Genomic DNA, 14,071 nt, shown 5'->3' on the forward strand with positions numbered 1-14,071 from the left:
TCTTAATGCAAATTATTGTTCTGTGGGGAGTTTTGGGTGAGAAGGCTTATTACAGAACCTATTTTTAGACGTCATTATAATTAACAAGGCACTCATTTTGGGGTTTTATTGTTCAGCCATAAAATGTAACCCAAAACTGAGAGGGAAAACGTGGTATTTCACAGATGGTTTTTTCTGTTTTGCAAAGGATATAGAGGAAAAAACCATGTGTTAACTTACTACTGAAATCTGGATTAAGGAATGAAAAAAAATTAATAAAGACTTTGAATATCTGAGCAAATTAAACCCCTCAAGGCAGGGAAGAGAAGCAAACATTCATTGCAAACATGACTGTCTACAAAAAACTCCTTGATTTTTCTTCCCATCTCTGAAATTACATGGTATTCCTGATAAGTAACCCCATCTGAGATACGGGGTTGTGTCTCTTAATGTAGAATATGCTAAAAAAAAAAAGAAAACCCAGTCCTTTTCTCCTCCTGACTGATATGGTATCTTCTAATGTTCTCATCAAGCAATTACTGGATTTATCTTTTTTTCTTTCCAAAACAAAATTGTACCGGCTGCAAAAGTTTTTGTCTCTTGAAAAGATTGAAGAAATCTTTCCAAACGTAGCCTTGTCCTGAATTATGGATTCCCCATTAAGTTCTGTGCTGGGGATAAAATAATTATAACTACTTCCATTTCCTGGCTGTGTTTGGGAAGAGGCACATCATAGTCACAGAAGAGGGAGTTTTGAATGATAGTCCCTGAAATCCGGGAAGAAAAGCAGGCTCTATCTACAGGGACCTGTGTGCTGGCCTGTGAATGGATGCAGGTGAGTTCCCTGCCATAGACTGGAGCCACTTTAGGGAAGAGCATCCATGAGTTCTCCACAAAGGCAAGATGCTGTCCCACGGCTTCAGCGCAAGGTCCTGCTTTTTCAGCTCTCTCTACTGTTGACAGCTGACTCTGGAGACATGTGCAACCTATAAATGTCTGTCTCATGTTGAGCAACTCGGGGTAGACTGTAAATCTTGTAAAGTAGATGTTCTCCATCCAGCTTTGTCCAGGAACATCACTTGGTAGGTGCTGTCACAGCACGTGTGACAGGCCCCATGAAATACTTCGTTTCTGTAGAAAAGGTGGTCAAAAAACCCCGTAAAAAAATTGGTATCCTATAGGAAAAAATTCCTCAGAGCTTGAAGGAAAAGGAGATTTTCTTAGAAATGAGATCATAAAATTATTAAGGTTGGAAAAGACCTCTAAGATCATCGAGTCCTACCACTTCACAGAATCACGGAACCACTTCCAAGATGCTTTGGGGTGTCTCAGTACTAGATTTATTTCTGGACCACGTATCTGCAGTGGATTAAGCGGCAAATATTTATGGGGGATAAAAGTGTTGATGCAACAACTCCCAGCTGAGGAGTCACATACTGTCTTTCTGGAAATCTGGGAAACCATGTCAAGTCCCTGGGCAAGGAGTTTCTTAGTCACAAGAGAACAGCTCTGAGCACATGTACCAGCTCCCAGGAGCACACGACACAGATTTTGGCAGGTCTGTGGGTAGTTGTTGCAGAACACTGAGTGTGGTGTAAATTCACTTTGACAGATTTCCCAATAGTTTATCTGAGTGAGCATGGCTGTGGCTTTCACTCTCTGGGCTTTTCCATGCAGCTCTGAAATCTGTTTGGTGACTTGGATAACATAGACAGAGCTTCTGCTTTCAGACTGGGAGGGGATTTAATGTGATGGAATATCAATGGGCATTGCAGGACCCTCTGGATGGGAGCTGATGGAAAATAAATTCAGGCATTAAATATTATGCACACTGTTAATACAGAGAAAAAATATCTTAAAGTTCCCAAACTTAATTCATCTAATTAGCAACAGTTTGGTGGGTACTGGCACCCACAGTGTGTGTTAACAGTGAAATCACAGCTGACTGTGTTTATAGACAGAGACATCCCATATTTGTTCACACCTGGCTCTGTGACCAAAATCAAACCCCTCATTTTTATCTTCTCCTTTTCAGGTAACTGCTGCATTTACAAGCCTGAATACAGGGCCATGGGAAGGGGTTTTTTTGTACTTTCAGCCAGCTGTGGAGTAACTTGGTATTTTCACATGTCTATAAAAACCACATATGTGGAAAATTGCGCAAACTATTGCACGTTTTATTTTCAGCACCTCAAGTACTAAACATGATTTAGGTAAGACTCCACACATATACAATAGAACATGAACACATCATTGGCGTGGACACTCTCAACTTTTATTTAGAGCAAGATAAAGAGTTACAAAATGCAATGTGACAGCAGAGTAGAAATTGTTCCTCCCATTCTTTTATCACTGTCTTCTGACGAATACCAACGGTCCCATTTCTCTTTTACTTTGGGTGGTTCAACCATTGCCATATGTCAGGAACTTCTACACAGCTGTTTTGGGCTTGACTTATTAATTCACAAGATGCTACATGATTTAAAGAATTAGAATTGCGTAAGTTAGGATTCTGTGGCAGTCAGAAAACTGCTCGCTCCATGCAGGGCTAAGGGTAAGGCAGGTGTCTGCTCTGTGGAATTTCAGCTGTCTCTATCCAACTGCTTTTGGGCTGTTATTAATTCACTGGGGAACACAAAAACCAGGACTTCATATTTGTCACTGTGTTTGCAGTCTGAGACTGGTACAGAGTGAAAAACTGAGAAGCTTCATTGTCTCTTACAGCACGAATATCCTGTGAGCTCCATTCCAGAGTCACTCAGGGACAAACTCTTGAAAATAAAGTTATTTTACGAAAATCAAATGGTACTTTTCACCTCATGAGAGGGATATCAGATCATCTCTACTTCGATCAGGCCTCCTCCTTGCCATCTGCTTGGGAGACAGGGAAAACAACTCATCCTGCTGAAGTGCCTTTGGCTTTCCGAACTTTCTTTGTCTTTCTTTATCTTTCTGTCCTGCCTGAGGTCTGCAACTTCAGCTGAGTGTTCTCAGTCCTTCTCAGAACTGGGAGCTCACACAATTCCCTCCTTTCTCTGGATCACAGTGTGTGAATTGTCTGTGAAACTCACTGTCACAAGAGGTAGTTGAGGCCTGGAACTGGTCAGATTTCAGGCAAGGATTAGGCATCATTGTAGGCAATATTTGGGGTTACAGACATAATAAATTCATAAGTGTAAATAAAAAGGGGGAAAACTCATGATTTTTGATTTAACTCAAATCTGTGGGAACAGACTGTACCATATCAGCCTGCTGCTTGTACCTTCCTCAAAAGCACTCAGGGCTCATAATTTTGGAATAAAAGAATCCTAAATCTCAAGTAGGGCAGTATTTCCTAGGGCTTAGTTTTTTCTGGGTCATGGGCAAAACTGATGTGGGTGCATAGGAAGCTTGGCATTGCCTTCTTCTCTCTGCTATTTGTTACAGCTGAGAACTCTTCACCTCTGTACTCATAGCAGATCTTCTCAACATCAGAGATGCTCAGATTTTGTCTCTTCAGGAGCAATGTTTAAGTGAGGTTAATTATGTCAACGTTGCCTTTAAACATAGCTTTAGGAACTCTGAATCTACAGCCAAATTTGGTGCTAACAGTCATTATTGTTATTATTATTATTACTCCTAATTCCAAAACATTCTAATGCTATAGACTTATGAATTAATTACTTGAACAATTAGATGATTGAATGAGTCAAGAATATACAGAAAACTCTGTTTTCACAGCTGTATGCGAAGTATACAATGAACAAGCCAAATTAACTGGAAATAAAGGATGTTTTCCTAATTGTGTTCTTTTTTTACTCTGAATCTTTACCATCTTTACTCCGATTTGATAGCATTTTGATTATTTTAGTTAAGAAAGACACATGAATTTACCATGCCAGGGTCAACACAGAAAATTTCAAAGATGGACAACCTGAAGATTTTGGGCAGTGTGATGAGGCCATTTAGAGACAACAGATAATCCTAATTTTGTCTGTTTATTCCTGTTTGTGTTCAGTAGAGCAGTCCACAACTCTCATGAGTAATCAGACTTTCTAAAGGCAACTCAGAAAGCACAAGAAGGAACAGGGCTTTTATTTATGGGTGTGTAAAGCATCTGGAAGGGGAGGGCACTTTGGAAGGGTGTGTTTGGGCAAGGAGAGCCAACCAGCCCTTGGAGCACAAGGGAGTGGCTTGGAGTGAGGCTGTATAACGGGCAGGATGGGATGGTCCACCCTCAGCCTGGACACAGAGCAAGGCTCAGCCTGGTGGATCCCGGCTCTGAGTGCACAGATGCCTCCTCAGACAGGCTCCAGCGAGAAGGGGACGAGTCCCATTCCGGCCTTCCCGCAGCCTTTCACTTGGGAAGAGGTCAGGATGCACAATGGCCGTGGGGAGAGCCAGGAGCAGTGGCTGGTCATCGACAGGAAGGTCTATGATGTCAGCAGGTTTTCCAAGAAGCACCCTGGAGGCAGCAGAGTTATCAGCCACTATGCTGGGCAAGATGCCACGGTAAGACCCAGGAGGACAGAGCAGGAAGGTGGTTCCAGTGCCAGGGCAGGAGGACGTGCTGGTTGTCACTGTGCTTGGCCAAAGAGTGGGCTGAGAAAGAGGCACAATGGCTGCAGGAGACAAGGAAAACTTCCACAAATATATTTGAAAACAGATCTCCTGCAAAAATTTGTTGATTTAGTGGATTTCTCTGAAATAATTGTGTTGCTCGTTGACAGAAATAATGAATTCGAAGCAGATCTCTCTGCTGAAAGGAGATATTAAATATCTGAATAGTCAGAAATATGAGCATTAAAAACATGGCCAAGTTTCAGGCATAAGCTTGTGATGTGGGAGATTTAATTCTTGTCTCAACAAGACTTTTTGACTTGAAGGAAGCTCTTTAGCCAGTCTAATCTCTCAGGTTTCAGTTTGAAATGGGATAACACTTCCCCAGTCCTGGCCCAGAATGAACCAGATCAGTTATTTTTCACATTTCACTCCTTGAATTGAATGTTTCCATGCTTGAAAGTGGGGCAGAAAAATATCTTGTGTTCTCAAAGGAAGGAAAAGAAAGGTTTGAGTCTCGCTGGCTTTCTCCTCTACCTCAGTGACTTAAGAACTTAGACCAGCCATGCCAGGCCAGTCTAGAGATCCTGGTGCCACCTCCTGCAGGTTCTGTTACTGGACTTTTACAAAAGGATTCAAGGAATACAGAATGCATGGAATTATTTGGCCCCAAGCAATGTCCTCCCAGCTCCTGCAGTGTAAGGACCTGCATTTAGATTATTTTATTTATGGACACCCAGGGGCTTTAAGCACAGTGAATTTGTCTGGGGTGAATATGTTTAAAGGATGACCTTTGATCCTGCCTGCTTTTATTATTCCAATAATTACAACCTAATTTTACTTGCTCTTAAAGGTCTTTTCCAACCTGTAGCTGTGCTACATCCCTTTGAGCACAGGACCACAACTAGTAGCCAGAATTGTGGGTACAGTGTGGATTTGTGTTGCATCACAACAATATCCTTCTGTCTTGCTCTCAATTTGTATTCTGCTAATCTGTATAATTTTTTTTGCTTTTAAAATGCTGCTCTGTTCATATATTCTGAGAAAAAACACACTTTTACAGAAATGCAGGACTGGAAGGTGTCTCAAAAAATTGCTGGGGCAGGACTTTACCTAAAACCAGGATCCAGGATTTTTTTTCAAGTACTCTTGACTACTCTAGACCTCATAATTGTATATATACAGTGAGAATTTTCTTCTTCTGTGTGGATTAATTTGAAAATGTCAACAAGAACATTGCACTGATGTTAAATGTTGGGAGTTGTGTGTGTTGCAGGTGATAAATCTTAAAGTTAATCTCTCTTAAGATGATTATCAGGACCTGAGAGGAGGGAGGAGAAGTGACAGGCAGGACTGAGGGGCTTTCAGTGATAAGAATCTGTGATACTGATCTTGTGGAGAGGGATTCCTGCTTGAAGGCATTGTGGCTCCTGTTTCCAAGCTGCAATATAGACACTTATGGATTGAATCAGATTCCTGGCAGGAGGGAGATATATAAGAATGTATGAGGGGCACAGAATTAGGATAGAGAGATTTCCCCAGTCCTCTGGGTCTGGACAGAGTTATTCAGTTGTCACTGTGACAAAGGGTCAGTGGATGTCTGTAAAAAGCTCAAATGTCAAAAAAATCACCTTGTTCTGAGTATTTCTGGACTAAAGTACTCAGAGAAAGACTGTCTCCAGTTCTCCAGCCAAAAGGCTCCAGAGCAATGTCAGACTGCAAGGAAGTCCCCTGTCCTTTTCCAGGGACTTGGTCCTGACCAGGCACATGCAGAATTTTTTTGGGTCATAATCACCCACGTTGTTTCTCACACCCAAAATCAGCAAGTACCTGACTGCTCAAACACTGAGGATTTTGCCATATCTACTCTTTCTGGACCTAAATAGAGCATGGTCAGTCTTTTTATCTTACTTCTGGAAAATTCACTGAGCTAAAGAAGAGTTTTGATTTACCTGGAATTTCGCCCTTTATTCCATTGCTTGTCTTTGATTTTAAAACTGGGATTTCAAATGCTTCTTGAATGGACCCATTTGTGTCACTACTGTTACCTACTTCCCCAAAATATCATCCAGCCTGAAAACTTGCAGGGAAGTGCACTCCTGCTGTGTAAGAAACTTCAGCACATGTTCCCTTTGGCCCTAGTGGGTTACAAACAGGATTTTAAAAGCCTCATCCCAAGCATGGCAAAGACACATCCCATTCCCTGATGTGTTCTCCCACACCTGGGTCCCATCCATAGGGAAGGGCTGCTGGCTGGAGCCTTCTAGGGACAGACTGTGCTGAAACAAGCAGATGAAAGAACATGTTTCCCTCTGCAAAGAGTTTTTCATCAAACCCTTTCATGTTCATTACTAGCCTCGCCCAGGGCCTTTTATGAAATCTGGTTTCTTGAAACTTCTCCAGCATCCTTGGGCCGAGCTCCAGTAGGTGGTAAAGAGGAACCCAAAGGGTTCTGGACAATGGGAACTGGATTACGTGTTATATCAAAGACTTGAGGAAAGGAGAGGTTCAGCGTCTGGGATTTAGTCACGTGCCCTTTCTCACTCCCTCCCTTTGTGTTTCTCAGGATGCCTTTGTAGCTTTTCACAACGATAAGTCTCTGGTGAAAAAGTACTTGAGATCTCTGCTGATTGGGGAGCTGGCACCAGATCAACCCAGCTTTGAGTCCAATAAAAAGGTGAGTGTCCCAGATTCCAGAGCTGGGAACGGCTTGGGGTTCAGCCTGGGAGGAGAAGGAAAATAAGAGAGGGAGCAGGAATCCTGTCTGAAGGAGCACACCTGACGCCGTGCCATGGGCTAGGGAGTGGGGAGGCAACCGGTGCTAGTCAGGCATGGAAACATGACCATCTCAGGATCACTAAATCCTCCCCTGGGTGCGAGGAATGAGCTTCAGAGCCCCAAATTCTGCTCAGTTCTCCCCACTATGATGTCTCAGTATCAAAGCAAAAGCAAGACCTGTTGATCTCATGCCTGGTTTTGCAGAGTTCCCTCTGAGAGAATATCTCCTCTGACTCCCATGGCTGCTTTGGGATTTCTGAGTCTACTGTGTTACATTTTCAAAGTAAATAGTGCATTAATTTTAACTTTACCCCCAGAAATCCCTCCTGGAGGATTTTCGTGAGCTGCGCTGCACTGTTGAGAAGATGGGACTTCTGAGGCCAAACTACTACTTCTTCTTCCTGGTTTTCCTTCACGTCCTGGTACTGGATGCTGCATCCTGGCTCGTGATCTGGTACTTTGGCATCTCCTTAGTGCCTTTCCTGGCTGGCATGGCGTTCTTCACCGTTGCTCAGGTAAAGTGCTGACAGCTGCTCAGCCCTGCAGACATGTTTGGTTCCTCCAGATGGAGAGGATTCATGGAATGTTCACATCCCAGGCATTGCTCCACTGCCTCTCCTCAGGTCCTGTTACCTGCCTGAAGACAACAAGCACGTTCTACGTCACAATTTTTGTTGCCTCCAGCAAATCTGGTTTTGCTGACAACCCAGGAGTTGGTGGGATGTTGTGGAACTGGCTGTTTCACAAGATGGGATTTGCTGATCTAATCACAAAAGAGGGAATATTTCATTCTCAGCTGCACTTTTGGCTCCCTGTTCCTTCTGTCTGATGTTTGTTTTGTCCTTTATGAGCCACTTTCCCTCACTAACCCTGAATAGTTTTCTGCTGGATTAGTAAATTCAACCATAGAAGGGCAGGATCCATGCAGGGAAGGAGGGAATAGGACTTTGTGGCCCTTAGATGCGATAAATTTAGGGTGAGGGGAAGAAGAAAGATTTTCTTAGTAGAGCTGAAAGTTTAAATTTGCTCAGACATCCATAGAACCAATGCAAATGAACTCATTTACATGATCTGTTCTACTTGCCTATTATCTGTTAAAGTGGATATTCCTCAAAGAGCACTCATATTTCCATGGGAACATGGAATGCAATAACGCTGTAGACTTGGAAGTTCTTCCACTTTCTAGCTGGTTACTTGGAAATTCATTATTTGTGATAGGAGCAAACAGACTTCTATGCTGTAACAGTTAATTGTTGTGATGCTTTGCTGATTTCCCTATATTCCAGCTAAAGTCAATATCTGGAATTGAGCAGCTTTAGTGGACAGTAGCTTGATTGGAAGTTCTCAGCACTGAACATGCAAGACATCAGGGAGTGTTGTTTCCCCAAAGCAGAAGGAAGATGCATCACACTATGAAGTTACGGAGGCAAATTATTATTACAAGGCAAATTATTGCAATGCTGCCAAGATTCTGTTTCTTCATTGACCCTTTGGTCTTCCAGATCCAGATGGGCTGGTTCCAGCATGATCTGGGGCACTGCTCTGTCTTCAGGAAGCCCAGATGGAATCGGGTGCTGCAGATGGTGGTGATAAATGTTCTGAAGGTAGTTGGCTCATGGTGGGAATATTCTCTGGGGTTAATGGGGACAAAGCAATGGATTGGAGTGTCCCTATATCCAGGCAGTATCAACTGGGAGGGAATTGCAGTGCAAGCTGTCAATAACAGGTGGATAAATAGCAATGTGATCGTTGATATCGTTCTGGTTTGAATCCCTGGTGTTCCCTTTTTCCAGGGCTTACCTGCCAGCTGGTGGAACCACCTGCACAACCAGCACCACGCCAAACCCAACTGCTTCCGTAAAGACCCTGACCTCAACATGCACCCCATCCTCTTCAGCCTGGGAAAGACACTTTCTGTGGAGGTGAGCATGGGGATGTCTGGAAAAGCAGATTTAATGGCAGAAATCTATAGAGGGAGGGATAATAATAATCATCCAGATTGTGCCTTGGAATTAGGTGATCTTTAAGGTCCCTTCCAACACAAGCCATTCAGGATTCTCTGATAATTCCCAAAGTGTTCCAAGGTCCAAGAGTCTCATGTACTGCCTGGTTATTATGATGCTGAGGCACCAGCTCCTGAGAACCCAAGTCTTGCAATCAGTGCTTAAGGAAGGGTGAGCATCTTGGAGGCAGCTCAGAGGGTGAGTCAGTGCATCTACATTAATGTTACATGTTATTAGTCAGTAATTAGTGAGTCAGACGTTCCCTCTGGGTCCTTCTGGCTGTTTGGCACCTAAATCCTTCAGGACCAGTATTGCTGCCATGCACCAAACACGAGTGCAGATGATTTCTTAACCCAAAATTGTATGGCTTTCACAAAAAGAAAAACTAGGAATACATCCTCCCTGCACCATTATGATTCCTGATATCATCAAGGTCTCATTTGCCTTTTGTTTTCCTACTAATTCTATTTACTCATGGGGTGATGAAATTACTTTATTGCAAGGTAATCAGCTTCTTAAAATAAAGCCTCTTTCTCTCCTTTAGCTAGTAATAAGCAAAGAAACTACAGCTCTCCAAGGCACATGGAAAATTCCAGCTCTGCTGTCTCAGAAAGGCTTCTCTAGTGAGAATTACAAAATACCACACACCATGGCCAGGCAAAATGGATTTCAGGGGCTTTGTTTGTCTGCTTCCTTTGTTGTTTCGGTTTTGATCCAGGGAAGACATCTTTGAGGTGTACATATTTCTGTAATTGAAGACAAAGTATTTGACAAAACAAGAAGGCAGATTTATTTATAGAACATTCAGTACCTTGATCTTGCAGAAGTTATTTTAGAGACATTATAGGACAGCTTCCAAATTATGTCATATCTGACCACCCTCTCCTCTATTACTCAGAAATTTGGGATACAGAAGTTCAGATGTAGCTTCCACAGCAAACACATCCTGCTCATAGAATCCTAGAATGGTTTAGGATGGAAGGGACCTTAAAGATCAGCTAGTTCCAATCTCCAAAGTTGGAACCCCCCAGCTTAATGACTGAGTTTCCATGTTAACAACCTGTTCCTCTCCAAGCGCCAATAGCCTCAGCACTCCATGGTGAATTGATTAGATTGAATTTCATTCTCCTACAAAATGCAAATTATTTGTAAGCATTTTTTTGGAGCATATTTGTATAGTCTCTCACTGGCTCATTACAATATCTTTTCATTTTTCAGCTTGGAAAGAAGAAGAAGAAGTTCATGCCTTACAATTACCAGCATAAGTATTTCTTCTGTGAGTATCTGCTAAATTAGGAGTGCATCTCCTCCCCAGAATAAAGGTGTTTTTAAGATTGAAGTGACACCTTCAGAAAGCTTCCTTCATGTTCAAGAAGGTCCACTTGAGGAGGAATTGCCCCTGTGTCTCTGCAAGGGTTATGTGATGGAAGTATTAGATGAGCGTGAGTCAAGTAGAGGGAAGAAAGGGATGGGAAAGAAATGAAAAAGTGATGAGAAAAAAAGACTAAGAGATTTTGTGAATGCATGAAAGTTGGTGTAAATGGAAGACAGCAATTTTTCTTCCGCTGGAAAGAAGAATCATTGTTCTCACAGTAGACTATTCTGTAAGAGCTATGATGCAGTGAAATTATAAATGCCTCTCTCTTTCCATTCTTTCCTTCAGTGTTGGCCCCACTTGCACTCATCCCCTTCTTCCAGCTGACTATATTCCACTTTACAATCAAGAGGAAAAAGTGGTTGGTAAGCACAGCTTCAGCATCTGGGAAACCCAAATACTGTGACTATATTAATATTTACCTCCGTTTGGGAGGTTTAAGATAGCAAAGGCTGATTCTGGGTTTGCTGCAGCAAGGAAGAATTGTTTAGAAAAGGCTTTTCAATCTTCTAGCAGATAAATAAAAGTTAAGAGAAAACTCAAATGTAGACAGAGTGTGATGACAGGGCTGTTGTCTGCAGTTATTAAGTGAGTGCTGTGGGAATATTTTAGGGATACACTCAACTTGCTGTAGAATGGTGGTGTGGAGCTTCCTCTTGATAAATCAATAAGAAATCCATACATCAGAACAGTTTTTAGCTGCAGTTCAAGTAAAGGGGAGAGGATGGAGTGGAGGGATTTCATCAACAAAGGCTGATTTTCATCTTGGTTTGGGTTATTTTTTTTACAGGACCTGATATTGCTTGTGTCTTTCACCATCCGAGTTTCCCTCATGTATATTCCTTTAATGGGATTTAAGAACTTCATGATATACTACTGGCTGTCCAGGTAACACACAGAACATCTGGAGTCTCCAAGACTAATATATGTAATCAATACTGAAATAAATTAAAATTAGTCCCAGTCACTACAATTTTCTCAGCAATAAATAGTCAAGAAGGAACAGTTTAACTTCAGGGTGGTGGTCACTGCTCAGGGACACCTTCAACTACAAGTTGAGTGGTTCTTACACTCTAAAATTTAGGAATAGGAAATCCTGAATTACATAAAAGTGCTCTTTTAGATAAGACTAAGAGACTCGGCAATGTGTTTTAATGGTAAATTTGGACGACACTGGAGATGTAACAAGTGTTTCCCTGTTTATCTGTCCAGGTACTTTGAGAGCACCTGGTTTATTTGGGTGTCACAGATGAACCACATTCCAATGGACATTGGTTATGATCAGAACAAAGACTGGGTGTCTACTCAGGTGAGAAGCTCCTTTCTTCTGGTATACTGGGTCTACACTTCTGAATCATAGGACAAAGACAACATCCTTTCTGTAATAATCAAACCTTTTAAAGCTTTAGTTGGAAAACAGGACATCTAGATTTAAAAAGTCTTGGTTTTTTGACTGAAAGGTGTTGATATATTTTTTGCAGTACTTTTTCCTTCCTATTACAGAAAAGTATTGATGGTGAAACAGTCAATCTCCCTTTTAGGCCAACTAAAGGAAGCAAAGTGGGATTGGATCCCTTTATTTTTACCCTACAGGTTGCAGGTTTATTGCAGATAAGATAAATCTGACAAAATTTGGTAAAATCTGATAAAAATAAATATGTAAATACAACTTTACTCACATATATAATGCCTCCAGCAACATAATCCCATGTAGTGTGTTCTAAGCATTTTCCCTTTTATTAAGGGAAAAAGACTCAACCTGGCTAGTCTAGACTTTATTTAATTCCTCAGGGTAATGATGGCTGTAATTCCTGACTTTTCTTTTATGCAAGATGAGGGTGGGCAATGATTGCTGGGGTTCAAACATCAGACTTGCAGGAAAATAAAACCTAAATCATGTATTTTGGGGTCTTTTTCCCTCCCAGCTCCATGCAACATGCAACGTGGAGCAATCTTTGTTCAATGACTGGTTCACTGGGCACTTGAACTTCCAAATTGAGCACCAGTGAGTATAATTTTGGGCATAAGAGTGGGAATAATATGGGGCATTTAGAACTGTGGAATCCTAGAATGGTTTGGGATGGAAGGGACCTTAAAGGATCTGGTGGAATCGGATGATATTTAAGGTCTCTTCCCATCCAAACTATTCTTTGTTTCCAGGAATAAGCCATCTCAGGAGACATTTTGCTCTCCTTCTGGGGGAGGGCAGGGGAATATTTTGATCAGGGAGGACAGAAAGTGGTGCAAGCCAAGTCTTACAATAACTCTGTCTCATCCCATTCTGCAGCCTGTTCCCCACAATGCCTCGACACAACTACTGGAAAGTAGCTCCTCTAGTGAAAAGCCTTTGTGATAAGCACGGCATTGAATATAAAACCAAGACTTTACTGACAGCCTTTGTAGATATTTTGCAGTAAGTATCCATTAACAAGATAGTTTTGCAGTCTAATGTCATGTAAGGGAAGGATACAGGGAACCGCTGCAAGTCAGCGACCATGATCAAACCTGTAGTTTATTTAGATTTTTCTACAGGCAATTTGAAAGATTTTTTTTTCCCTCTTCCTTAAATCCTCTCTACTCATTCCCAGTAGTCAGACTTTGCTATGAGATATCCATGCACTTTAAAATCCATTTTTTTCCAATTATTCCTTTAACTGCAATTTGCTTCCCAGAAAACTGAATAGTCTCTTCATAAATGGTTTATTGAACTTCTGTTCCTGCAGTTCCCTGAAGGATTCTGGGGAGCACTGGCTTGAAGCATATCTGCATGGGTAAAAACTGGCAACTCTCAAAGGGAACCTCTTCACCACCCAACTGCTGCCAGGACTCAGCACAGACCGTCCGTGTGTGTCTTCAGGCATAAAAATTCAGGAGCTGGGCAAAGCTAATTTCAGTAAGAATCAAGTGGGAAAGTGGCTTAAAGATACCTATTTTTTTTCTTGATCTCAACCATGAACCTCTATTTTTCCTGCTCTCAATCTCAGAATTTAGAGATGGGCTTTTAAACTGGGGAGAATTTGAATCAACTTGATGAGTTGAACTTCATTGGAGGCACCAGCTCATTGCTTATGGAAGAAGTTTAAACTGAAATTCTTTATAATGTCAGAGAATCATGGAATGGTTTGGATTGGAAGGGACCTTAAAGATCATCTTGTTCCACGGGCAGGGACACCTTCCACCAGACCAGATTGCTCCAAGTCCTGTCCAACCTGGCCTTGAACACTTCCAGGAATGGGGCAGCCACAGCTTCTCTGGGCAACCTGTGCCAGGGCCTCACCACCCTCCCAGGGAAGGATTTCTCCCTAATATCCAATGTAAACCTGCCCTCTGTCAGTTTAAAACTATTATCCCTTGTCCTGTCACTACAAGTCCTGGTTAAAACTCTCGCCCCATCTTC

The 14,071-nt window shown here is 42.0% G+C and overlaps 1 protein-coding gene across 1 annotated transcript; it reads left to right on the forward strand.

Annotated features, from left to right (window-relative positions):
* Window positions 1–1,207: 1,207 nt before the first annotated feature.
* On the forward strand, window positions 1,208–13,806 carry LOC113991951 (acyl-CoA (8-3)-desaturase-like). The gene is made up of 12 exons (XM_027728731.2): window positions 1,208–4,470; window positions 7,085–7,195; window positions 7,614–7,811; window positions 8,799–8,900; window positions 9,090–9,218; window positions 10,518–10,575; window positions 10,963–11,039; window positions 11,465–11,562; window positions 11,887–11,983; window positions 12,600–12,679; window positions 12,962–13,087; window positions 13,398–13,806. The coding sequence occupies exons 1-12, from the start codon at window positions 4,180–4,182 to the stop codon at window positions 13,447–13,449; spliced, it is 1,419 nt and encodes a 472-aa protein (XP_027584532.1). The 5' UTR covers window positions 1,208–4,179; the 3' UTR covers window positions 13,450–13,806.
* The last annotated feature ends 265 nt before the right edge of the window (window positions 13,807–14,071 follow it).

The sequence above is a fragment of the Pipra filicauda genome, unplaced genomic scaffold (assembly GCF_003945595.2).
Source record: "Pipra filicauda isolate LSUMZ 115617 unplaced genomic scaffold, ASM394559v2 scaffold45_size4122338_pilon, whole genome shotgun sequence".
Lineage (NCBI taxonomy): Eukaryota > Metazoa > Chordata > Aves > Passeriformes > Pipridae > Pipra > Pipra filicauda.

Coding starts and splice junctions, on each gene's coding strand:
- LOC113991951 (XM_027728731.2), top strand. CDS start 4,180: ATGGGATGGTCCACCCTCAGCCTGGACACAGAGCAAGGCTCAGCCTGG. Junction 12,680..12,961: donor AACTTCCAAATTGAGCACCA/GTGAGTATAATT, acceptor CCCATTCTGCAG/CCTGTTCCCCACAATGCCTC. Junction 13,088..13,397: donor GCCTTTGTAGATATTTTGCA/GTAAGTATCCAT, acceptor CTGTTCCTGCAG/TTCCCTGAAGGATTCTGGGG.